The 27,951-nt window shown below is 32.4% G+C and overlaps 2 protein-coding genes across 3 annotated transcripts in view; both read right to left on the reverse strand.

Annotated features, from left to right (window-relative positions):
- Positions 1 to 779, reverse strand: part of LOC145324469 (muscle-specific protein 300 kDa-like) — a 139,642-nt gene extending 138,863 nt beyond the window's left edge. The window contains exon 1 of the mRNA XM_080167056.1: positions 717 to 779. Coding sequence (XP_080023182.1) covers positions 717 to 723 — 7 coding nt within the window. The 5' untranslated portion in view covers positions 724 to 779. The remainder of the gene's footprint in view (positions 1 to 716) is intronic.
- Positions 780 to 10,471: 9,692 nt separating this feature from the next.
- LOC145325133 (uncharacterized) lies at positions 10,472 to 27,533 on the reverse strand. 2 transcript variants are annotated; one of them, XM_080167987.1, is made up of 18 exons: positions 27,261 to 27,533; positions 26,581 to 26,650; positions 26,342 to 26,397; positions 25,915 to 25,953; positions 25,450 to 25,518; positions 24,932 to 25,024; positions 18,665 to 18,733; positions 18,205 to 18,279; positions 17,796 to 17,879; positions 17,224 to 17,304; positions 15,946 to 16,081; positions 15,406 to 15,479; positions 14,737 to 14,823; positions 14,003 to 14,095; positions 13,070 to 13,177; positions 12,426 to 12,497; positions 11,471 to 11,589; positions 10,472 to 11,170 (listed from the first exon to the last, which is right to left on the reverse strand). In XM_080167987.1, exons 1-18 carry the CDS (start codon positions 27,285 to 27,287, stop codon positions 11,125 to 11,127), a joined length of 1,398 nt encoding a protein of 465 aa, XP_080024113.1. In that variant the 5' UTR covers positions 27,288 to 27,533; the 3' UTR covers positions 10,472 to 11,124. The 2 variants fall into 2 exon arrangements, with proteins under 2 accessions (XP_080024113.1, XP_080024114.1); XM_080167988.1 differs by lacking the exons at positions 10,472 to 11,170; positions 11,471 to 11,589 and adding an exon at positions 11,775 to 11,840.
- Between the last annotated feature and the right edge of the window lie 418 nt (positions 27,534 to 27,951).

Raw genomic sequence — 27,951 nt, forward strand, 5'->3', positions numbered from 1 at the left:
TTAACGGAACTGTCTGTATGTTCAGCTTTGCTTTCATGGATGTTGTCACTCTTTATAGTTTTTGTTTGCAGATTCACTTTCCATTCTTTGCTAACAAGATTAGCATTTTCATTTGCGCAACTTTCTAATTCTCTTTTAGAAAAAGATTTAATTTACATTTCAAAATTAACTTTCAATTTGTATATTTAAGAATGATAGACTTCTTCTTTGTAGTTATGGTCTTATCAGATAAGCATCACATGTCTTTTCCCTTCAAAGCCTCTAGAGGCTAAGGGCACTGCCTCTAGTTTGACATAATTGTCCAAATTTTAACTTTTAAATGATAGTTGTTAGTAAGGCATAAATGAGATAATTAAAAAAGTCCTAAATGATGCCTAAAGTCAGAGATACAGGGTAGGACAGTGATGGAGAAATTAAGCTTGTCCAACAAATTGTTTTATTTGTAAATTTATATGGAGAGGTTTTGATAAATTTGAACATCATTGTTTTTTTCCTCCCTGGTTGAAAGTACTTAAAAACAACTCCAACATTCATTCAAATCTGTTGACATAAACTTTCTTTTCAACTCGCAGTTTAGAATCACAATGAACATATAAGTTTTGTTAGCCCGCGCCTTTGGCTTCTTGAGGCTAAGAGAACTAGTTTTATTTGTATAATATTTTTAGTTTAATATCCGCGGAAAGCTGACTATAATACGATGCGATAAATAACTATACCTGACATATTAACTTGAGTTAACCAGATTCAGGAGCCAACATTTTACAAGACGAACACAATCTGAAACAAATTGTTAACACATTTAGGAATGTCGATAATGTCGACGGCAAAAATAAACCTTTAGATGAAAAAGTTTTTTATCTTTATGTTATCTTAGCTTAGGTTTATTAAGGGTAAAAAAAGCCTAACAGGGATAATACCCTTAAGGTTACAGCACCGCAGGGAAAGATGGCTAGAAAAATTTAACTAAAATTTAAATTATGGACCGGGGTATTTCTGTCATATTTATAGTAAATAGATAAAGGAACTAATTTGTTTTGTCTTTAAAATCTCAACTTTTTATGAAATGATATATTTTGATAAAATGAATGTTGACAAATATAAATTTATTCAATATCTTGAAAAATTCCGCACGGCTATCAAATGCTTTGCTGATATCAGATTAACAAATATTAGACACATTTTTCTGTCCATGCGTTCAAATTTTCCAGTATGTACAATGTACATGATAAAAAAAATTTGATAGTTGAACCTATGAGTAATAATCTTTATGTTTTATTGCCATACTTCTGGATTTAAAAATACTTCAGTTTCATCTTATACTATTTGTATTTCATAGTAGAATGTCTGTCTAAAGTTTAAGAGCTTAATAACCGCCAAACTATAGGCTTCCTTTTTTAGGGAATAAGGCTACTGGTCCAAGTGGTTTAAGCTATTCTATTGGACGGTTTTACAACAACAACCCCCCCCCCCAAAAAAAAAAAAATGCCCCACCCCCTAAAAAAGTAACGTTTGTTTGTTTGTCCGTTAACTCAGATGAACCCATCGAGTTCCTTATTTTAAGAAAGCTATACATTGGTCAATTTAGTAAGGCAAATTTTTTTTAAAGAATTCACCTCAGGACTCTAGGGGCGCAGGACAATATGATTAACCAGTGATCTTGTATAATAGTATTAAAATAATGATCAAGTAAAATTTTCAAATTAAACTAACAGAATAAATATATTATAGAAAAGCCCTGCTGAAACAATATGTTTAATAGTTAAGAGTGTGTTAAAACATGAGTATTAATGAACCTTTTGTTCTCCTGTTTATTTTTAGAAATAAATTGTCCCACTGCTATTACAAATATTAAACATACAAAATGCGCAAAATAAAATAGCTAAATTTAAACATATAAATACTATGACCAATCTCTTTTGATAGCAAACCTACTTTATAATTCACTTTGTCCGTCCGTCCGACTGTAACGCTATAAGAAAATGTGACTTTCTCAGATGCTATCTAAAAGAGACTGCTTTTTTTGCGTTTCGCTACTTATATTACTTGTCACCCCTGTTTTAAAACATAAATATGTGAAAAAGCCAATTTAATTTTAGGATAAAATAAAATAAACAAGCTTAAAGTGTGCTAAAACGTGCTGTTATTACCCCCTCTAGATGCGCACTTTTCACCTATTCATTTATTTGTTTAGTTTTCTTTTTAAATTGTCCTCTTTTCACTGTGGTCAGATAACTCACAGGGCCGTCTTACATCTTGCTCTTTTCACAAGCGAAGCTTCTCTATAACTACTTACATTTCTTTTATAAATTCTAGTAATAGTCATTTATCGCATATGAAAATGATTAAAGTCCCTCCACAGATTATGACGTCATACGATAGAATAACCAATGAGAGGCCAGCATAAATTATACCATTGGTCAATTACAGTGTATACTGGCCTCTCATTGGCTATTCTATCGTATGACGTCATAATCTGTGGAGGGACTTTAATCATCTTATTCGAATATTAGTATTATAGCCAACTGTCTACAATACGATATTACGATACATAATGTTTCATAACTGGTTCTTGTCCAGCAGATATTAATCGGTTTGGAAGTCATCATTCTGGTAAAAAAAATTGTATCCTAATTCAAGATTGCTATTGCAAAAATTCAATAAGATGCAAAAAAAATAAACTTTGTTTCAAAAATGATATTAAGTTGTATTTAAAATACCTTTTTTAGTATTAATCATTAATTACTTATTTATTCTAAAGTTTGAGATGTCCTTTTTGAGTGTTTTTATCCTTGTTTTTCTCCATAATGTTTGGAGCTTAAATAAATAATCAAACATGTAAACTAAAGAGCTATATTAGCTCTCATACATGCCAATTATCCTAAGAATATAGGCTTTCAATTTTGTTTTCCAGTATGACTTCAAAACCGATTAATAAGAACCGGTTCCCTGTCATACTGAAAAATCATGTATTACAGACAATTTTCTACGAACATTGAAATAAAAAACATAAGATTTATACCAGATTTGTTAGCCTGTTCCTTCAGCCTATGGGGGCTAACAAAACTGGTTTTGATCTTATAACTTTTCATTTGAATATCCACTTAAAGCTGTCTATAATACGACGTGATAAATAACTTTTCTAGACACATTACAAACTTTCCCGATTTTGTATTACTTTTGAGGAACATGATTCCAGTTACGTCATATTTTTCTTTCCCGAAAAAGGGAAGGGGGAAAGAAAAAAAAGGGAAGGGGGGAAGAAAAAAGAGATGGGAGAAAAGGGGGTTTTCCCATCTCTTTTGAAGAGATTTTCTTCCCCCCTTCCCTTTTTCGGAAAGAAAAATATTACGTAACTGGAATCATGTTCCTCAAAAGTAATACAAAATCGGGAAAGTTTGTAATGTGTCACTATTCTAATCTAAACTTGAAAAAAGGAGGCTTTTTATTATAATTTATTTTATTTCCAAGATGTCTACTTAAGAGAAACATTTATAGAGTTTGCAAAAAATATTCATGTTTACGCTGAAAATAAACCTACACACGGCGAATAAATAAACTAAAATTGCAAGGTACAGGAAAATATAAATTTGCAAACATCTAAATCAGATTTTGTAATATATTATTTGTGAATATTTAATTTAATTGGCAAAATAGCTTAAAATCACCACAAGACCTATCAGAATATTCTCTGAAAAGCACAACCTTAATAAGTTTGCGGGATCTTAAGATTCAAGCAGACGAATAAACATATTTTCTACTTTGAATAACGTAAAAGTGAATGGTGTTAGCTTAGCAACAAGAAGGGTAAAAATAATAATTTTTAATTGTGACTGAAGTGACCCATTTTAAAATGGACATTGAACTTGTATTTCACTATGGGCCATCTTTATTCATAATTTTTAAAAATACATTAGAAGAACAAACATGATCTAAAATTTGATTGCTTGCATTTCAAGTGACGCATTCTTGTGCCTGTTGCATTACAAACCTCCAACCTTATTTCCTGGAAGTCCTAACTATGCAGTTCCAATACTAGAGCATTCATTGCCAGGCGTCTGACAGAACAGCAGAAGAAATCGTTCCCAATTAACCTGGAACATCTTTCGGCGAATATATACGGTTTAACACAAATTAGAGCCTCATAAATGATATTTTGAGCTTAAATCAAAGTTTCAGATTTGTCCATCAAATTAAAACATCTAGGCCATCGTGGTAGACAAATATTTTGTCCTGAAACATTGCAGACTTTTTCTCCTGTCATTCTATACAAGAAAAACTTTCTAAGCCTTTTTTATTGAATAAGCAATTAAGTTTTTTAATAGCCTTATTAAATAATAAACTATTAGAATTGAGAAATAACTTACAAACAAACTGCGTCTTCAATAAAGACCTTAAAGTTGTACCTGCTGCTGATATGACAAATACACAGTTAGGACTTTCCAGAAAAAGGTCGTAAAATCAAAGGGTTAGTTTAGAGGTAAAAGTCAGTAATGCTCAAATGCCATTTAAATGATTAAAAATACCTGTAATACTTGAAGACTAACTTGCATATTTTCATGCATAAGAATGAAATGCATTTAAACAGAAATGATAGATCATTTCACCTTTCAGCTTATACAAGACCTCAACCGGTAATAACACGTAAAAGTGAAATTAAAAGCATTCAAAATTTTAGTGGGAAAGGGGGTTTCAGTGTTCACTAGCCACTTTAAGGGAAAGCTTTAAAAGATAAAATTAAGCATCATGGTAAAGTTAAAGACGGAGGAATCAGTATTTGTCTAAAGGGGTCCTGTATATATTCTACCATCGCATTAGAATTATGGATGATTCTATTATGACGTCATACTAGACATAATTCGGCCAAAAGTGGTAAAATTTATCCCCTTTTTTTATAGGCACTATAAGAGATTCTGAGCTGAGAGTAAAACACTATAAAGCTATATATCTGTTTTCTTAGTATTATACACGTTTCCAACAACTTTTAATTGAGTGAATTATTCTCGCCCAGGCAAAGCAAATTTTCTTACACAAGACATCTTAAACTAAACAAAAAAAGATTTCAACCTAAGGATAGATTGTCGGAAGTGTCTAGCACATTCAGAGGGATAATTATCCTTATATAAAAGTAATAGGATGTTTATATGTCTGTCTGTACCAAAGGATCTCGCAGCTTCTCATAAGTCCTGGGAAGGTTTATAAATATTGGGTATAGTCCTTTCCACGACATCCCTCCATAAGGAGCGATTCTTCGTATTTTTAAAATGGCTTTTTATAGGTTATTTTAGGTTAGGTTAGGTTATATTATGTTAGGTGATTGCCCCACAGGGTTAGGTAATTGGCCCCGCAGGGTTAGAGCCCCCCGCAGGGGCTAGAAATAGGAGAAAAGCTACTGTGAAAAATACGAAGAATCGCTCCTTATGGAGGGATGTCGTGGAAAGGACTATACCCTAAATATTTAGTGGGAGGGTACCACCACCCTCCCAAGAGAAAGCGCTCCTAGAAAAAAACAACCCCCCAAACTTTTTATTTTTAAAACTAAAATTTAAAATTTGGTTGTTGAAATCACCCCCCCCCCCCCCCCCCCCAATTAAGTACACCTAGTCTAGGGGGCGTAGCTGCCAGTATATACTAAAGTAATAGGAGTTGTGCCTGTCTGATAGTATGTACGCTAAGATATTGTAAAGAAACATCTCTTATTTAGCAATATTGTATTTAGTTTCCTTATTACTTAAAATTAAAGATGGCTGTCATTCTTTAATTTAAAACGACAGTTTAGTGCTTTTGCCTAAACCTTGTGGGAGGCCCTAACTTTGTGGGCCTATAGCTGCGGGGCTAACCTGTCCTAAATAAACATTCATTCGAAAAACTACCACCTTCCTTTATTTCAATTTGTTTGAAAATTTTGTTTGAAAATAAGGGGGAATGTGGGATTTCTTTGCTCAACAAAGCAGCTTGAGAGAAATCGCCAACAATTTTTGTCAAGAAATTTGGTATGTCTTCTAAATTCCCTTTTTAACTTTGGCTACTGATATTTCTGGAAAATGATTCCTATTCCTATATATATGAAGTACAAATTCTGTAAGTAGTCACCTGATTTAAAAAGTATTTATGTTGTGTTATAAAAATATTTCATGACACAATACATTAAAGGAAAGTATTTTTAGTTATTATGTTTTCTTTGGGAAATTGTATGTAGATCTAATTATATGTTCTAAATTTATTTAAATTGTTTTTTTTTGCGACAAATTGTTAATACATGCTTTGATATATTAGTTAAAAAGTCCTATACTTTTCGGGGAAGGCTTAGTAAATGACCTAGTCATGTTTTAGGAATTGATAGAAATCATAAGAGTCATCTGCACCCCCCCCCCCACCCCTTTGATTGAAAGAATATTATGTCTCTTTATTTATTTTAAATATTATAAATGTTAAATCAAATTTTAGTTTTTTAAAATAATTGAAATACTATAAATTACGGAAAAGGGTTGAAAATGCTTAAAGTAATAAGTTTATTAAACGTATTTTTATCTTATTTATTCACATAGAATTAATAAAACAAATGTTAATTGAATAACTTTGATTTCATTAGCATAAAAATAACTAAAGTTAAAACAAATGCATATCACAAAAAGTTCAAAAATCACAATATATCAGAACATAACTATCACATTTTAAATGGGAAACACAGAAATGAATTAACATGTGCAATGTAGAAAGGGTCATAGAAACTAAATTGACTAGGTGAACACATATATATGAAGTCTTTAGGGAGAGAAGACACCCAAATGTGCTTTCCTTCAGTTCGCTTCTTAAATGTGGGAAAAACTTGCAATTTCCCCCCTTGGAGAAGCATCAATATCTCTCATTTCCTTCCCCCCTACCCCATTATATCATGCCCTTATCTTTCGATTATGTCTCGATGGCTTTTCAATTTATTAAGAATGTTTATTTGTTTTCTGCATATGAAAAAATACATTTTTACCCTTAAATTTGTCTTTTTGATGAATTTTACGTATAATAACACAATTGGTCTCAATTTCCCCTTTTTGGTAGGTTTTTAGTTGACTTTTTACCTGTCGACGGGTTCCGGGGGAAATAGTCAGTCTAACCTTTTCCCCTCCCTCTCCTTTTTACTAGGGTTGGGCCGGATATCCGGTGTGGCCGGATATCCGGCCGGATATCCGGCCATTTTCAATATCCGGCCGGATACCGGATATTGAAACTATCCGGCCGGATATCCGGCTCTATAATTTTTTATACTTTACACCAAAAATCTCTGCTTTTAAAAATCTTAAATGGCTATAATTTTCTTATTATTGAAGCTAGAAGAACATTTTTTCTAAATAAGTTTAACTTTATGTAGATTTATATAAGATTTCTGAAGAAATTTTCTTTTTACTATTTTAATATCTGGTAATTTGGCCGGTTATCCGGCCGGATATCCGGTAATTTGGCCGGATAACCGGATATTTGCCGGATATCCGGCGTTGGCCGGATATCCGGCCGGTTACCGGATATCCGTCATTTGAAATCAGCCGGATATCCGGTATCCGGTATCCGGCCAAAAAAGTATCCGGCCCAACCCTACTTTTTACACATAAATTTTTAGTTTAAATGACATGCATGTTTTTTCCAAAGTAAAATTGATTTTTTTTCTGCAAAGAAGGTGTATCAACTTTTTTTTATAGCTAGCCGGTTCTTTTAGTAAGTAGTAGATGTAAAATTTTTCATAGAATTCAGATATGCAATCGGTTTTTTTGTAGACCTCTTATTTTTTAAGTAATTTAAGTTTTAAAAAAAAAAAATTAAGTCGATTTTAAGGTACTAAAATGCAACAAAAAAAAGAAAGAAAATGGCCATTATGAACAAAAATAGTAAGAACTTTAATTTGACACCTTACTTTTTCAATTCTGTCAGGTAATTATTGAAAAAATCGATTTTTTTAAACCCACGAGAATAAAAACTTTGACATTAATTTTATTATTTCACAGGTAAAAAAATATGGGTTCATATATACCTTTAGAATCAGAAAATATTACGAATTCATTGTAAGCAAAATTGAAAAAAAAAGTTTACAATATAGTATATAAACTACAATAAAAGGAATTATATGAAAATATCATATTATATTGTACAGGCAACGTCTTAATTCTTGAATTGAGTATAAAAATGGGAAGGGGGTAAAGAGGGGGTAAAGAGGGGGTAAAAAAGGGAAGACGATAGTGTTGCCTGAACAAAAAATACAATTGGCCATTTGTTTAATTTTTAATTTTTTTACTTTTTTTCAATTTTGCTTACAATGGATTCGTAATATTTTTCTGATTCTAAAGGTATATATGAACCCATGTTTTTTATGTCTGTTTGAGAAAATATTTAGGTCTAAAGTTTTTATTAAACCGAGGTTAAAAAAATAGATTTTTTCAATAATTACTCAACAGAATTTTAAAAGTAAGGTGTCAAATTAAAGATCTTACTATTTTTGTTCTTACTGGCCATTTTCTTCTTTTATTTTGTTGTGTTTTAGTACCTTAAAACCGACTTAATTATTTTTTTTAAAAACTTAAATTACTTAAAAAATAAGAGGTCTACAAAAAAACCGATTGCATATCTGAATTCTATGAAAAATTTTACATCTACTACTTACTAAAAGAACCGGCTAGCTATAACAAAAAAAAGTTGATACACCTTCTTTAAGGTATTTAAAATTTTGTCCCTTTTCTTGGTATTTATTAAATTTGTTATTTTTATATTTGAGCTACTTATACACATAAATCTCCTTTTTTGCTAATGGACATAAAAATATACATGATAAAAAAAATTTGAAATCGATTAATATCTGCTAAATTATACCCGGTTCTCGGCCATGCTAAAAAAAACATGTATAGCATCGTATTACAGACAAATTTCCACCAATATCAAAATAAAAATCATTAAATTAATGTCAGTTTTGTTAGCGCCGAAGGTCCAAGGTTTTTATATACGTGGAAAGTTGTTTATAATACGATGCGATAAATAACTATAATATTTAGGCATGCCACGTTAAGATATTTGAGAAATGTGCCCTATTAATGTTTAAGAGTTGAAAAAGCCGGAGATAAGATTTTCATATGCAAAGTTAGTGTTCATACATAATAACAAAAATTAAAATTACCCTTTTTCCTATACCTACTCGCGGCCTTGCTGCAGGAGGCCTCTAGGAGCACTTTTAATTTTAGTTTTAAAATGAAAAGTAAAAAAATGGGGGGAGGCGGCGTAGGCATCCTGTTGTGATTCAATAGCCTTCAGAATTATCAACGAATTTCAGTTGACTGAAAAGGTGAGGGAAGGACGAACGGAGAAACCATAGTTTAAGAGTAGATGTTCTATCGAGTTATATTTAAATATCAAATCTTTTTTTCTAAAAATTAATATTTGCTAATAATGGAATTTTTATGTTATTTGGAAAGCAGAACCTAAGCTTTGCTTTGCGTGGAGCTTGCGAAAGTTAAAAACATAGATTTCTTAGTGCAGGTTGATAAGGATAGCTTCGTGTTAAAATCCTTCATATTTTTAAAAACAAATAATTTAATAATAAAGGTTTAAATGTTACAATATATTCAATTGAATTGCTCTTAAGGGGGGATTAGGTGTTTTCCAAGGAGTAAATTTTTCCTTTTCATAATAAACTTAAACTTTTTAAAACAATTAAAAAGCATTCATGATTTTTTTGGCCGAACAACCTAGCCGTTTATGAGAGCTCTTTAACATGCATACAACTTAGTACTTTAGTTTAAAGGTGTAAATGCATTGTCCAAATTTCCCCTATTTCATAAAACCTAAAACTCCTCCCCAAAAGCTAAATCTTTCCCCCAATTATCAATACTTAGTTTTGCTCTTTAAGATCCCTTTCCTCCTTTACATCTAAAGGTGTAAAAAGAGAGGGAGGAAATATATGAGTATGTACTAAAGGAGAGTGCTTGCCAAGCTGGTCGGGTTAAAGAGGTGAACTAAAAGAGGGGAAAGGAGTGAGGAGATAATAAGGAAAAAGGAGAGAGTAGATATTTATACTCTTGAAAACAAACTCTAACACAATGTTTCAAAATGAATTAGTAAAAATGTATATCCAAATTAATGCGCTTCTAGTATTTGTCTCTTTGTGTTACTAAATTATCCTAAAATGAATAGACTGAAGAAACTATAATTTCAATGGAGCCCCGTATTGAACCTTTAGGCATTTAAGTCCATTCATAAAATATAAATTAATGTTTTCAAAACAAAATCTTTTTTCCAGAACTAAAAATCTAACTTATTTATGCAATTTTTTCAACAATAACAAAGGTTTCCATACAATATTTTTCTTTTAACTTCTATTCTATTTATATTGAGAACTTTTCCCTATCCCTGTTGATCCCGGAAGCATAAGTTGACTTCTCTCAGCTGTTTTACAGCTTTCTTTTTCTGCCCAACAATTTAATTATTATCGAAACAAACTTAATTGTAATTTTATATCTCATTAAAAGACATTTTTCTGAGAACAATTTTTCTGTTTAATTAAATTGTTTAAAATCATATTTGTTTTAATTGAATGATATTATAAATATGATGCATGTATTTATTATGTATATAACATACTTGGTAATTCTTTTCAATTGTTTATTTTATATAAAAAAAATACAAAATAATATAAAACAAATTAACTGAAAATGCAATGATTAATGTTTAGGGTTAAAAAGTTGAAATTTAATTACAATACATAAAAATTAACAATGAAAGGTTCCGTGATTATTTCTAATTATGAAAATTAATTTCTTTTACATTCAAGAAAAAAAAGTTGGTTTGGTTACGATTGAATTTTCCAAGTTTATTCAATGATTTTTAAAAGCAGTGTTCCTAAGCCTAAATGCATAATTGCTTGTATTTAATAGCGAAGCTTTTCTATATTTCAAGTATGTTCATTTTGGTCCGTAAAGCATGATGTATAGCTTAGAATATAAACTCAAGAGAACATTTAGATAGTCTTGGTGATTATTTGAATTTTTTTGATTTTTTATATATATACTCCTTTGTTCTTTTTTATGTTTCATTTTTATAAATTTTGACATCTATGTTATTTACTACATATAAAGAAATTATATGGTACTATTTTTATGAACTTTTAACAATCTGAATTTCTGGTATCGAACCATTGGCTCTGAAAAAAAAATCTTAATTAATCCATGGATTATGGGATATGACAATAGGTTAAAAACTTATATTATATGGTTCTCCTTTAAAGTATACCTTTTGATTGGTTCTGGGCAGGTTCATAACTATTTGGGGAGAGTACCACCATCCTTCCAAGAGATATCGCCTTTAGAAACAAATGCAACCCCCCCCCCTTTTACATTTTTTTCAAACTAAAATTAAACAACTACCTCCCTTCATTTAAGTGCCTCTAAAGGACATTTAGGGGAGTAGCCACTAGTATTATATAATAATCTATTAAATATACCTGACCAATGCAGCCTCATTGATCTTTCCATCAGACAGCATGGTCCTCCAGGTTCCCTTGAGGAAACTATTGGTGTGAATAACTCCTCCTGGTGTATAAACTGTATGCCTTATTGGTACCTATATATAAATATGTTATGGTATCTAGGAAACTATTGGTGTGAATGACCCCTCCTGGTGTATACACTGTATGCCTTATTGGTACCTATATATAAATATGTTATGGTATCTAGGAAACTATTGGTGTGAATGACCCCTCCTGGTGTATACACTGTATGCCTTATTGGTACCTATATAAATATGTTATGGTATCTAGGAAACTATTGGTGTGTAACTCCTCCTGGTGTATACACTGTATGCCTTATTGGTACCTATAAATAAATATGTTATGGTATCTAGGAAACTATTTGTGTGAATAAATCCTCCTGGTGAATACACTGTATGCTTTATTGGTACCTATATATAAATATGTTATGGTATCTAGGAAACTATTGGTGTAAATAAATCCTCCTGGTGTATAAACTGTATGCCTTATTGGTACCTGTATAAATACAGAATGTTTTTGTCAAAAGTCAAAAGTATTGCTTTATTTAACCAACTTACAATTGACAGAAGTTAATAATCAATGGTAAGTGGGTTAAATAAAGCAATACTTTTGTCCTATTAAATAAAAACAACCTGTATGTTATGGTATCAGGTAATTTCAATTTGCGTTCAATTGAATTGGTTATATAGTACCCAGCAATCTTTAGAAATTTCTTTTTATGAAGAGTTCTAAAAATTGTCAAAATTTTATTATTGTTTTATCTTATTGCAACTACTATATGCACATATGTCTTGTTGTTATTGAATAATATTAAAACAATAGAGGGGGGAAGGGGTTAAATAACCATGTCCCCACCCCATGAACCCTTAAATATCAATAGAAAAAAATCTTTATTTGAAAATCTACTTACAGTAAAAGCTGTAATATGAATTTCTGATTTAGCTTCATCAGCAAACTTGGCCAACACCCAATATCCAGGTTTCTAAACAGATCAATATTTTAGTCTTTTTAGTTAAAAGACATGCGGACATAGCCTAGCCTGTATAGGAAGGGATACTTCAAAAGATCTTATTTTGGTATATCTCTGAACCAATTCTTGCTTATAGAAGTGTGTTATTATATGGTCAAATTTTTTCTGGAGCAGTGCCTATTTTGGGCCAAGGCATTCCAACTATCCTATCTATTCATGTCCATGTCGCACATCTGACCTATCAACAATAGGAACCATTTTTAATGTGTTGGACCTCAATATGTATCATTAATCCTTCTTCAGAACAATAAGATTTTAGCAAGGCATTTCTCAGGGATCTAAAGGGATAAGTCAATGACCAAATAAATTGATGTACATACCCAATGATTTTACTCAAAATTATCCCTTATTATGTCGATTATAATTCGTGATTGAAACGATTGAACACTCAACTTATTGAACCAACCAATAAAAATTCAGTAAAAGTCTCCATTGTTGTTGAGCCAAAGAAATCGTTAATATAAGACTTTGGGGACTAGTGTAATAAACAGCCCAATCCTCTCTGAGCATTTCTGAATACATACTTGAGAAATATTGGTATCCAGATGATGGAATTCATGAAACTCCAGGGCTGGACCTCCAAGCTTGTCAATCACCCATTCTTTGTAATAATTGTCTTCATATGTAAAGTCCTAAATAAATGTCTGTAACAATTGTAACAATTAGAAAATAAAACTTGAAAGTCCGTCTGTCTATATTAAACACTATCGGCTACGCCCCCTAGAGGCCTCTAGGAGCACTTGAGGAGGGGAGAGTCAATTATTATTTTAGATGTTAGAGAAAAAGTAAAAAAAAAATTTTGGGGGGGAAGGGGTAATTTTTTTCTAGGGGCGATTTCTCTTGGGAGGGTGGTGGTACCCTCCCCCAAAATAGTTATAAACCTTCCCTGGACCTATGAGAAGCTACCCTGTTAAGGAGAACCCGATCGGTTCTGCGGTTAGCGAGATCCTTCGGTACAAACACACAGACACACAAACACACACTGACAAACAGACATCCTGTTACTTTAGTATAAGGATGTTGATTATTGGCTTTTTAAAGCACAATTTTTTTATTCAAAATTAACTTCTTTTTCACTTAATTTTAAAATACAGATTCATAAGACCTTTAGGTATAATGTTAGGTGAGACATCTCTATAACTAATACTTAAAATGTAAGTATGTTCATATTAAACATATTGATCTATGCAGTTTTTTGTAATAAATAGAGTTGAATTTTAAATACTTTGTTCTTATATTAGTTAAGTTCATTACTTTCTGATTTGTAAAGCTTTGTTTTTATGGATGTTGTCATCCTTGTTTCTCTTACTATTATATAATAACTTCTTTATATTTGACTTTTTCTTCCAGCAATTGATGAACAATAATAATATGTTATTTGTTTATTGATTTATAAGATCTTAACAAACTGTCACACACACAAACATCCAACTACTTTATAATATTGTTTATCTTACCATAATGACTTCTCTATCCTTGACTTGAATGTTTGACTTCTTTCCCTCTGCAATGGATGCACCATAATAGGCTAGGGTCTCGTTAGTAGCTATCTAAAAATAAAACAATATTTTTTTTTCAAAACAGATTTTTTTCTTTTAAAGATACTGAGATTAGATACTTAGCTACTGTATAATAAAGGATTACTGGTCAATCTGACTCGTTATATCTACTTAAACTCAAGCCTTTTGTTTTGTAACTTTTCTCCCCTATCCATAACGATCCCTTTTCATGGACAAAACGAAATTAATTCGGAAAAATCCCGTGGTTTTCAGCTGTTGTTGGGATGCAATACTTAGTAGAGTTGACTATCTCTTTGTCTGCCCCCAAAATATTATTTTAGATTTATTTCACTTGTTGGCTATACTTTATTTCTGAGATCACTGAGTTTTAGGTAATATACCCATTGATCTGTGGAATCATATGGAAATATATCTCAATTAGAGGCATCAAAAAATCTTGCTTCTCTAGTGCTCATTGAATAGGACAAACATCAATTTGGAATAATAGTGAAGTTTCGCTTCTTTATAAAGAAATGCCTATAAAAAAGATGCCATACAAATGACCAATGATAGGCCAGTATACATTTTAATTGACCAACAGTAAAAATGTATATTGGCATATTATTGGATATTTGTAATGCATAACGTCATTATTTTTCAGGAAGTTTGAGCTGCTTCGGAAAAAAACTTACATCAGTTGGAATCTTGCCATCCCAATTATTTGGCAGAATCAGCTTCCCGCGTTTTCCATTCTCACCACTATCCACCCACCTTACATTCTAGATATGGTTTAACAACATGTTAATAGAATATAATAATATAATACAAAAACCTAAAACCAGGGCTCGGCCGCCGCGTCTGCAGCCGCATGAAGGATCTCAGGGAAATCAACCTTTTACATTTTTTAAAAATCAGCTGGAAATCTAAACCTAATGACAATCCCTCTTTTTTAAAATAAAATATTTCACATCGTTGAAATGGTCTTAAATTTAAAGCTTAGGCGAGGCTAACTTGCAGCTGCCGAGCCCTGCCCAAACTATAGCCCGTGTTAATCTAATACTTTACTAAAATTTGTGGAACGATTTACAATTACTTTGAAACTAATCAAAAAGAAAAGAGAATATATTTATAAAATAAGAATTAAATAAATTTAATTTTAATTGAGAAGAAAAAACATATTAGCTAGAAAATACAGATTTCTGTAAATACGTCTAAATGCCAATTAATCCTTATTCTGCACAGTGTTACTGTTACTTTGACTTTATGGTAATGTTTGATCATTTAGATTTGACATTTTAGATAACAAACTTAATTTGATTATATAGATCATTAGAATCTTTTAATATATATTGTTGTTTTACCTTAATGACAACGTGTTCCGGTTCAATTTCAGGCAGATCATCAAAAGTAACCAGTTTATCCAGATCATAACGTCCTTCATAAAAAAGGAATAGTTTTAGAGTAGCTGCGTTACACAATAGCAATTATTTCCGATTCTAGGAAGTTCATAACCAAAATAGCTCTTTTGGGGCTAATACTATGCAATGTTAAACCTAATTTTACATTTAACAACATAACATCAAATAAAATCATTTTTCATTAAAGCTTATGCCTTTCGAAATGATAAAAAAGATAACTGTCCTTTTATGTACGACTACACAAAATAGATACAACTTTAAAATCCAATTTAAAAATACAATTTTCAGACAGAAGACATGCTATGATATTCGTTTTTTAATAAGCATATGAAGTGTTTATATTTTAAATCCGATTGAGTAATCTTTTTTAGTTAAGAAGTTACACATCCTATTTATTTAAGTAATCTTATTTCAAATTATTAAAAAGTCTATTCTTTCTCCGCCTCCTTCAGAGGCAAAGGCGCTTGCTAACCAGAAACCAACCTGGTAAAACATCTTTCTGAATCTTATTTGGCGAATACATGATTGTCTTTTTGTCTCCACGTCTGCGGAAATTTTTAAATGCCTTCCATTTCTTGTCCTCGTCACTCATCAGATCATCCGCATTTCTTTTGGCGGCCTGCAAATATATGTTCAGTAGAGTAGCTACGCTTATTTACTTATTGTTTAGCGCAGCTATTCTATTTCCATATGTCCGCCCTTATGTAACAACATAAAAGTACTTTAGGTTAAGGGTTCAGAATTTTTCTGTTTATGTTCTATAAAACTTAGGATTTCTTACTCTGTCTTTATGATTGAATATCAAAGTTTGGTTTTAATTCATGAATTATAATTTTTTGTTGCTTGATGTTAAAGGTTCAAAATGATGCAAAATATTGAGCATAAATAAAATCAACCAAAACTAAAATTTGAACCTAAAATGTAGGTTTTATAATATTTTTTTTGTCATTGGTTTTTTTAACACCCTTTATTACGTTTTTTATTTAACATTGTCTTAACCTCTTTTCGAGGAAGCTTTGTGTTTATCAAGATCAAAATTAATTCCCTTATTCACAATTCCAATTCAACGCAAATGTTGTCTTTGTTTGACTTTCCTTTCCTAAAGAGACGCGGCATGGAATGTTGTTTATGTTTTGATAGCTCCACGTTCTTTACTTTTGAATGATATGTGAGTGGATGAAGATTTCGGAGAATAAAGTTGGGCCTATCATTGGTCTCATAGTGCGTGAACAACCCTAGTATACCAGGGGCTTTAAACCATAAGAACTTCAGGTAGATTTTGTTCATTTTATTTAAATTGAATGGCGTATAGGACGGATTTATTAAGTTTAAAAGGCTTTAGCCAGCTAAACATGTAACTTTATTATGATTCAATTATTATGTTTTAGTAATTTTTATGTGCCTTTATTTTTGCATTTAACAATGATCTATTAAACCAAATAATTTTCCTTTAAAGCCAAAGTAACCAAAGATTCTTAACCGTAGAAAAAAAGATTTTTAAAAAAGCAAATAATATTACGTGGTTATAAAAACTGGAATTTTGTATTAATTGATTTTGTAATTTCAGGACTTTGAAATAGTTTGTATCAATAAATCTATACTCAAACCTGCTGTTGAAACTTGATGGTTCCTGGTATTGGGGGTTTTTGTCCGTCAAACTAAGATCTCTAGAACTTCCCGCAAATTCGGAAGTCACACTTAACCAAAGTGTCATGGTTAAGACAAACATGCTGGCAGTATCGATACAAAAACTAATTTAACCTGAGTTTTTAGGATACTTTGTACAGCTCCTCTTAGCTCCAGGTTATCATCAGCTGAAGACATAAAGGTTTCCAGATCAGACTAACAAATAGTAAAAATTAATTTATTGTCTGATAATTGTGATGTCTTTCTGTTTGTTTATACTCAATATTGATGTGTGATTTACTCACCTATTCATTTTGACAACTGTATGTCTGGCTGAATAAATCCCTATATGTAAGTATACCATATGATGTTCTGGTGTATTCTATTTTTTACATCAAAACACCCTAAGGCTCACACCAACCTACAGCCCCCACTCCCATTGTTGCCTGTAATACACGCCCCCCCCCCCCCTTTATCGATTTTGATTTCAGGAAGGAGTGTCATAGTTTTTGGGTGCACTTTGCCCACCCCCAACCCTGTGCACAATACTAAAAAAAACATTTTGAACTCTTTAAATAAAAAAAAATGTTTCTCGTCCATCAGTTCATTAGATTTGAGTAAAACAATATGGATAAAAAGTACCTCTATCAATGAAATAATAAAATTTAGAAAAAGAAAAAAAAAATATAAAAACGCTAAATAGTTACCACATCAATTTGAAGGCCATCAATGGCGGCAGCTCTAAGAAGGCCTTCTATGTTATTAATGGCTGTATAATCAATTCTATCTTCCTGTAAAAAGAGAAATTATTGTCATAGAAATAGTAACAAAGAGAAAGGAGATTTTTTATTGGAACCATTTTTTAAACTCTTGAGCCTATAAGGTTGTAAAAAAAACCCGGATATTAAAGACTAAAGGCTCCAGATGTAAACATTAAGACCGTTATGGAACTCAATGCCGACTTATATATCAGCCAATAGCATCGTAAATATTAACACAGCCGCTAAAAAAGAGCAGAGAGCAATTTGCTCGCCTACGAAAAAGGTTCCCAATACTGATCCAAATAGTTATCTGGATTATATATCTTTACTTAATTTATTTGATAGATAATTTTACCTCTTTTTCATTAAATTCCTCTTCAACAACATAATTTAACAAGTTTTGATAGGTAATACCATCAGGGTTGTAGTCCTAAATAAATCAAGATGATTTTGTACAGTAGCAAAAAGTACTAGATTTGATCAAATAAGGTAAATGTATGAAAACAAAGAAAATATATTTTTATTTTTATATAATAGAATAAAAAGCCATTAGAGTAAAACAATAGAGAGAGAGGGGGTTAATGTCCCCACCTCGTGGACCCTGTGCCGACCTTTAATTGGAGTCGTCTATGAATATCAGCAATGGAATCGTAAATTCTAACACAGCCAAGTCGTTACAAAAGAGCAGAAAGCAATTCGCTAGCAGACAAAAAAGGACTCCAAGACAGAGTCCAGGTAGTTGTCTGGGTCATACATCTATACTTATTACATTTATTTGTAAGACAACAATTTTCAGAATTGAAATAGTAACTTACATCCGCGGTTCCCTTGGATTGTATTATCATGAAGAGCTGCTTTGCCCTCTGTCTTCCCAGAGGTACTCCCTAAATAGATATAATAGTTTTTCCAGTATCGCTTCGAAACCGATTAACATCCGGTGGATTAGAACCGGTTCTCAGGTATACTGAAACATTTTATATAGCACCGTATCATATCCAGTTTTCTACAAATATAAAAATCTACAATCATAAGATTAAAACCAGTTTTTTAAATTTTATATCCGCCGAAATCTGTCTATAATTCGATGCGATAAAGAACTATTAGATGCAACAGCTAATCTATAATTGGGGCATGTCGACCTTGACTTTGCAGCTCTGATGGTTCCTAGGATTGACAGACTTTATTGTATCTATTAGTGTCTGCACCCCTAGCTCTAGTGGCTGTGTATTTAAAATCTTCAAAAACTATCCAAAGATTTCATTTGTAAAATATTAAGTTTGGACCTTAATCTGTTCATTATTCAATAACTTTGGCTGTACCTATAGGATGCCTCACTATTGGAGATCCATATCGGTTGAGCAAAGATAGAGAAGCAGCTAATAGTTCTTGTCTCAACCATGACACTTTGGTTGAGTATGACTTCCGAATTAGCGGGAAGTTCTCGAGATCTGTTGGCGAACATACAAACCCCCAATACCAGGAACCATCAAGTTTCAACAGCAGGTTTGAATATAGATTTATTGATGAAATTATTTCAAAGTCCTGAAATTACAAAATCAATTAGTTCATAATTCCAGTTATTTATAACCACGTAATCTTAATTGCTTTTAAAAATCATTTTTCTCTACGGTTAAGAATCTTTGGAAACTTTGGCTTTAAAGGAAAATTATTTGGTTTAATAAATCATTGTTAAATGCAAAAATAAAGGCACATAAAAAAATACTAAAACATATATTAATCATTATTAAGTTTCATGTTTAGCTGGCTAAAGCCTTTTTTTAAAACTACATATAATCGTCCTATACACCATTCTTCTTAATAAAATTAACAAATTCTACCTGAAGTTCTTATGGTTTCAAATCCCTGGTATACTAGGGTCGTTCACGCACTATGAGACCAATGATAGGCCCAATTTTGTTCTCCGAAATCTTCACACACTCATATCTCATTCAAAAGTAAGAAACGTGGCGCATCAACATATATCAACAATCCATGCCGCGTCACTTTATGAAAGGAAAGTCAAAAAAAGACGACATTTGCGCTTAGTTTAGGATAATGATAAGGAATTAATTTCGAACTGGATAAACACAAAGCTTCCTCGAAAAGAGGTTAAGACACACCCCCCGTTTGAAAGTCAAATTAACTTCCTTAACGAGATTCAAGGTTTTTTTGCGCTGAGCACTAGCAACATTTCTCACTAAACTCAACTCACCATAATCACATGAGAATGGCCACATCCCAAAAACGTGACAATTTTGCTCCTAACTAAATGAAACCCCGTGAAATGCATACACAATATATACTCCTCACTAGGACTCATAATACCTCACATTTTAGGATAGAAGGATGGGGATTGGTTTGTACCATACAATATTCCATGCACATGACACTCACAGGATCACATACTCAAATCCTAAAATGGATAATCCTATTAATCATGATGTTGTAAATATAACAACTTATACTAAATAATAATCATTTCATAATCAATAGGTAATAAATCATTATTAATAAATCAATAAGTACCTACGAAATCAGGTTGAAATGTAAACAATAATGGTAAAATATAAAACGAAATAAATCTTAGACAAGAAAATTAAGATTTATAGGTACTTAAAACTAAATTTGTTAAGCATCAAAAAGAGTAGTAAGAAAAAATATTTCAAAATCCTTGGGCAGAAAGTTTTTCAAACTTAATGAATAAGAACTGTACTATCTTAATCAACAATAAAACTTTTCAATACTTAAATAATAGCAAAATAATAATAATATTTTTGTTAGAATTTTCATCAAAATTATGAAAAAAAATACCAATTTTTCTTTGTAAAAGAATATGAGACTTTAAATATGAATTTTCAATCATTCCTTGATCTGAATAAAAATGTTTTACTTGATTGAAATTCATATGCAATTTTAAAAAAAATCTGCTAAAAAAATACTTGATTTTTTCTTAGAATAAATATCGAATCACGCAACCTCGACACATTTATTCTTTTTTGGTAAACTTTTCAGGTAAGTTTTATAATGAATTGTACTTTTGAAAAGAAATTAAACTCAATAAAATTAAATTTGAGCATATGAAATAGAATAAAAATTAATCGCATTTCGCTTGATTCTTATTTTAGGCATAAAAATAGGCATATGAAAATGTAGCTTTTTTTACTAAAAAAAAATGTTCTCAATTTTCATAAAATAAGAATCAATTATTGATCATAATTTTTATAACCGCTTTTATTTTAATATCTGCGATAAAAATGAAGGAAAGGTTAATTTAAAATATGCATAGTTTATCTTAAATTAATTCTGTGATATTCATATAAATAATAATCAATATTTTAATAATATCATACATCGTGTTCATTATTATAAATGCTTATCTCATAGAAAATAGAGTTTATGTTTAAACATGAACGAAAATATATGTACCTAGGAAAATAATTGCTATAAAATACTTCTCAAGGTTTAAAATTGCCCTGTCCGAAATCGCTAGGTACATATATTACTACGAATCTCTGCTCTCGGAATGAAGAAAAATCTTTACGCGTGGATTATTAGGAATCCTTGCCTCCGGAGTGAACGAAAAACCTTTATTTGCTTACAAAATAAAACAAATATCTTGATTTTTTGCGATAATCTTTTTAAAATAATAATCAGAAATATTTTAAACATTATCATAATAATTTTACATGTTGTGTTCTTTACTTTAATGCATTATCTCATATGAGAATCTGAGAAATAACATTTTTTTAAGCAAACGTGAACCATGAAAAATACCTCGAAAAATAATTTTAAAAAATCTATTTTTCTCAATCTAAAAAAATCTGCAAAAATCATTTGGTAGTTAATACACACAACTTTTGCTTTTCGAAGTCATACTTAAAGAAACAAAATCTTTTAAAATCTGCTTTAAAAGTCTAAACAATTTTGTAGAATTTTTGTGCTTAAATATGAACAATAAAATTAGTTGAATAATGAATACTTATTCTTTACAGAACCTTTTTAGGTTCCCTTCACAAGCTTACTATATAACTTGTATTATCTTTTCTTTAAAAGATCATTTTCACACATAAATAGTTTATGTTGTAAATTAGATTTGTGGGGTTGGTAGACTTTCAATAACTTTCTGGCGGCAACACCCGCCATATTGCAGGCCCTTTACCCTGTGTTGGGCGGCCAGCTTGGCAGCAGCCAGGTCGATTCTTGATTCACAACAACACCAACCTCATTATCAGAACCGGCTTCAACACAACCAACAGCGTCAACTGCAGAAATAACAGGTTTCTCAATAACAGCATCACAAGCAGAACCAACAGGTTCATCATTAACAGCTACGGCAGACCCAAACGGTTCATTATCAACAGCTACGGCAGAACCAACCGGTTCATTATCAACAGCTACGGCAGTACCAACCGGCTCATTATCAACAGCTACGGCAGTACCAACCGGTTCATTATCAACAGCTAAGGCAGTACCAACCGGCTCATTATCAACAGCTACGGCAGTACCAACCGGTTCATTATCAACAGCTACGGCAGTACCAACCGGCTCATTATCAACAGCTACGGCAGTACCAACCGGCTCATTATCAACAGCTACGGCAGTACCAACCGGTTCATTATCAACAGCTACGGCAGTACCAACCGGTTCATTATCAACAGCTACGGCAGTACCAACCGGCTCATTATCAACAGCTACGGCAGTACCAACCGGCTCATTATCAACAGCTACGGCAGTACCAACCGGCCACGCACTCTCATCAACAGTTACGGCAGCTTTATACGCAGATTTCTGCTGACCAGCTCCATAGTCAGCACTTGTACAGATAAAACCACTACCAAAAATGGTTCGCCACAACATAGACTGGCCCACTTTCTGGTAGGTTGATGGAAACACGTCAGGATGTGTATTTCCAATGATGATATCTAAGCCTCCACTAATATATGTAAATCTTTCTGGCGGCATCTTAAATATTTCGGCGGCGGTTTCCGGATGGACCGAGCGCATCTCGTTGCCACCTCCGAGGTTAGGCATAACAGCTGCCTCAAATTCTCTCAAGTTACCATCCCTGTCCTTCAGATAGAACACCACATTGCGGCAGGATGATTCACTACCGTCAGCAACAGAAATGTTTGTATATCTGCCGGTAGATTTCAGCTTCAACTTGCTGGACAACTTCTCAGACACAAGTGATAGATTTGCACCAGAATCAAACCTGACGGCGGCATGGCAGGCGCCGCCGCCAGGTGCTACAACTGGAACTATTTGCAGCAGGAAGGTACATGTGCTAGGCGCAGAACTTGATTTGTAGACTGTATTCACACTAGCACTAGCCTCATGCAACATACGACTATGATAACTGTCGTAATTATTGGTGCCACAGACACCAAGCTTATCCGAGTTAGATGAACGACGTTCCATCTCTCTAAGCCTTCGGTACATATCACGTACTTCTTGGCGCAACTCCATGGAAATTTTAAGCACTCCCATGTCCATCCTCACCTTCTCAACAACGTCGAGGTTCCTGGCGACAGTGCTCGACCTCACGTCGTCTGAATCATTGTCAAGCCAGTGCAGAATTTTCGTACACTGCTCCAACGACGCATAAACTTTATCTGCAACAGTTTTCTGTTCACTAGCTTCATCCAAATCACGCTTGAACTTGCGCATCTCACTAGTCTCCACGGCAGATTTTAGACTTTTTATTAGGTCAGATTGGTCCTTGACCTCACTAAAAATGTCACGAATTGATTTTAAATTCACATTTTCACATGAACTAAAACTTTGGCAGGCTTTTAGATTTTCATAAAACACTTTTATCTGTTCGTCAAACACCTCTAGCCTTTCACTGCCAATAGCGATAGCTCGCTCAATTTTCTGCTTTTTTGTTAGTGGCATATTGACTCACTAGGTAATTATTTCACAGAAAAATTGTCAATGTTTTTTTCATCAATACACTATATGCTATTGATCTATTGAAGAATGCTAACGCCTATTCTCCAGATTCTTTGAAGAATGCTAATGCCTATTCTTCAGAACCATTTGAAGTTGCTTGTGCAGCTCCTTCAACCATCAGGTTATTTGAAATTTGCTAATGCCTAAACTTCAACCTTCACTTCTTTGAAAATCGCTTGTGCAGCTCCTTCAAACTCCAATCATTTGAAATTGCTTGTGCAGCTCCTTCAAACTTTGAGACTTTGAAATTGTCTCAACCATGACACTTTGGTTGAGTATGACTTCCGAATTAGTGGGAAGTTCTCGAGATCTGTTGGCGAACATACAAACCCCCAATACCAGGAACCATCAAGTTTCAACAGCAGGTTTGAATATAGATTTATTGATGAAATTATTTCAAAGTCCTGAAATTACAAAATCAATTAGTTCATAATTCCAGTTATTTATAACCACGTAATCTTAATTGCTTTTAAAAATCATTTTTCTCTACGGTTAAGAATCTTTGGAAACTTTGGCTTTAAAGGAAAATTATTTGGTTTAATAAATCATTGTTAAATGCAAAAATAAAGGCACATAAAAAAATACTAAAACATATATTAATCATTATTAAGTTTCATGTTTAGCTGGCTAAAGCCTTTTTTTAAAACTACATATAATCGTCCTATACACCATTCTTCTTAATAAAATTAACAAATTCTACCTGAAGTTCTTATGGTTTCAAATCCCTGGTATACTAGGGTCGTTCACGCACTATGAGACCAATGATAGGCCCAATTTTGTTCTCCGAAATCTTCACACACTCATATCTCATTCAAAAGTAAGAAACGTGGCGCATCAACATATATCAACAATCCATGCCGCGTCACTTTATGAAAGGAAAGTAAAAAAAAGACGACATTTGCGCTTAGTTTAGGATAATGATAAGGAATTAATTTCGAACTTGATAAACACAAAGCTTCCTCGAAAAGAGGTTAAGACAGTTCTTTTAAAAAGATGTCGTCATAAAATACAAATGACCAATGAAGAGGCAGTATACTTTTTAATTACCAATGGTAGACTTCAATTTTATACAGGCACTATAAGCTGCTTCAAAGACAGACATACATCCTGATACTTTTACCCTTTTATACCTGTGTAACTAAATGGTCAGTAAATTCGTCCAGCTTAACATAACCATTTCCATCTTCATCCAGGGCTCCGAATAGTTTCTTCACAGATTCTTCCTATTTGAAATAAAAATCAACAGATCCAATTTTTGTAGCAGAGCAATTTTTGTCTGCTATTGATTTCTTCATTTCACTTTTCAGGCTACTCTATACTTTGTCTGTCCATCTGTAGGTTTGTCCGTCTGTCTTGGTCAGTGGTACACGCTTTCATAAAAATTTATGTGTATAATCTGTCATGAAGGTTTTGTGATCATTTATCTATGTTCTATTGTTATTTCTTTATTTTTTTTAAAGACTACTGAACATTTGCTCTTTAGATCCCTTTTTTGTTGCACTTATGGATGTTGCTATATAATTTACATTTAAGCATTTTAATGCAAACTAACATTAATTTTCTATGAAGAATACATGGTAATCTTTTTTTAAATATTCAAACCGCTGACACTGTATGACAATGTTTGTATGTCTGACTGTTTGTTTACCTGTTCTTTTGTTGGCTTTAGTTCAATATCTTTGTATTCCTCATCTCTCATTGGCATCACATTCATCATCTAATAGCAACAACTATTGACAACTAAGTTAGGTTTTCATAAATAAGCCCCGCAGGGTTACTGCCTCCCCCCCCCCTCCCCCTCATGGTTGCTAAACAAAAAGTTTAAAAATAAAGGTTTAAAATCCCTTGACTAATCTCTGTGCGCGCCGTTGAATTATACAATCCAGTAGTGCAGAAACAATAAGTTAACTACACATTTAACAAGTATAGTAAACTTTTATACAGTATTAAATATCATGCACACATTTTATATTAACGATTTCTTGGCTTTCAAATGTACAACTCGTTAATGATATGGGCACATTGTTAACGCACATTAACGGACAGACGCACAACTATTCTTTATTTAGTAGCTGCGGTAATAAAACATAAAGTATTAAAATTGTTTATAAACCTGTGCAAACTCAATAACATCGATTCCTCCGTTTCCATCCTAAAAGTAAAACGACTTTCAAAATATATTTTGCACGTATATTTATAAGGCAAATGTTTAAATACATATTAGTAGTAGACGGCTGCTTAAAAAAAGAATAAGCATTAGCCTAAAACTAGCTGCCATAAGTAAAGAAGTCTAAGCCTTTTTTTGGGAGGGGCGTTAACAAATTGACCTTTTCCCAAAAGCAAGGACGTACAACCTTTTTTTGTGTGGGGGGGGGGGGTAAATTGCGAGGTAAATTGAAGGATTTCAAAGGTTGAATGGGTTGGGTTTTAATTTTATGTATTTCAATTTTTTTTTTTGAGGGGGGGGGGCGGCCCGCGGGGGTTACCTTGGAGGCAAAAGTTACGAGTCCTAGTTTCAATAGGGTAATACTAAAACTTACCTTGTCATAGATATTAATCAGCCTGATGAGTTCCTTAGCCTCTTTGTTAGGCATGTCTAAATAAGAATTATAAGGAATATAACTTTTATAGTAGCGCAGCTACTATAAAACTATGACAGGTTCTTATATTCGTCAGGCATACCGTTTATAACATTTATAAAGTTTTTTTTACGTTATTGCATTTTTACACACTGTTTTTTTAAAAGAATCTTTAGCTTTTATTCTATTAATTTTCTTACTTGCTTTTAATTCTTCTGCAGTTAACCTTCCATCATGGTTGACGTCCAACTTTTTGAACATGGATAGAACCTAAATGGATATATAATTACTTGGATCTTGCCCCAGATTTCATGCTCTATGTTAAAGTGACCTCTGTAGCGGGCTAAAATAACGATTTCCTCCATACCCCTCGTTTACCCCATCCTTTTTACTCCTACTAGATAAACGACCCGACCAATAAATGCGGGAGGAAATTGCAACCGAAATTGACAACATCACCCTTAAATAGACAAGGGGGGTGTCAAGGCAAAAAAAAATCACCCCCTTAAATTTAAGGACAGTGTGGAAAAAAGTTTCGCTGTGCGCGTCAATTTACTCCGTCAAATGACTCTAGAGTATATTGATTATGTATGGGATAATGAAACCCTGTGGACGCCACTGAATGTATTATTTTGATGACAGGTAAAATCAGGGTCCGATGTTGTACGATGTCTTCTCTACTTTATCTAAAAGGTTATTCTAAATGTATGAAACGAAGCAATTTTAAACCAAATATTGACTAATCTTTTGAGACAATTTGCCATAACACAAGAACAAGAGAAAAGGGGGTTTGAAATTAAAATTAAGGTAAATTGGACAAATGAAATGACAATAGAAAATATTATTTTATTATTATTTTGACATTACTGTAAGGCATTACCTGATTTAAACTTTCTGCCGTTGCCATTTTTATTATAAGTTGCTAGGATGACTATTTCTGAAACTTAATAAAGAGTTGTGCTAAAAATATATTTGTCAAGAAATAATCAATAGGTGAAATAGATAGGGGTCCAAAGGGACATGACAATGACCGAAAATTGATGTACATCCCCAATTACTACAATACTCAAAATTACTCCTTCTGTAGATTTCAATTAATGGTTGAACCGTTAAAACACTCTACTAAATGAACCAACTGATCAAAATTTAATAAGTCCCTAAGGTTCTTAAGCCAACAATTGAGTAAACATCATTATAAGACTAGCGTAATAAACAGAAATAGAGGTGAAACCTTAAATAAAAAAGGCCTTTGTAAAAAATATAGACGCCCTTTCACCAAAATAAAAGACTTATGCATATTATAAGTAATTAATGTGCCTTATCAATTCAATTTTGATATGGTTTATGTACTAGTTAAAAATAGACTGTATTTACTTAGAATTCAGACGTAATGAGGATTGGGCAGTAACTTGATTTTAAACTTAAAGGCTCGGCAGGCGCCCATTATTTTCTGTCGTTTATTAAAGACAAAAGTCCTCATTTTGCAGCTTATTTTAAAAAAAATCTAGATAAATTACTGTAGCCAACTGTCGATTGGCAGATTTGATCATCAGAATAAGACGGCTGCTTAT

Source organism: Acartia tonsa, chromosome 7 (assembly GCF_053477335.1).
Source record: "Acartia tonsa isolate MP-2025a chromosome 7, ASM5347733v1, whole genome shotgun sequence".
Lineage (NCBI taxonomy): Eukaryota > Metazoa > Arthropoda > Copepoda > Calanoida > Acartiidae > Acartia > Acartia tonsa.

What these genes read in the sequence shown, in the direction of transcription:
- LOC145325133 (XM_080167987.1), bottom strand. Translation starts at nt 27,287, where the DNA reads ATGGCAACGGCAGAAAGTTTAAATCAG. An exon ending in CGGCAGAAAGTTTAAATCAG is followed by an intron (nt 26,651 to 27,260) that starts GTAATGCCTTAC and finishes ATATCCATTTAG; the next exon opens with GTTCTATCCATGTTCAAAAA. An exon ending in TGCAGAAGAATTAAAAGCAA is followed by an intron (nt 26,398 to 26,580) that starts GTAAGAAAATTA and finishes ATTCTTATTTAG; the next exon opens with ACATGCCTAACAAAGAGGCT.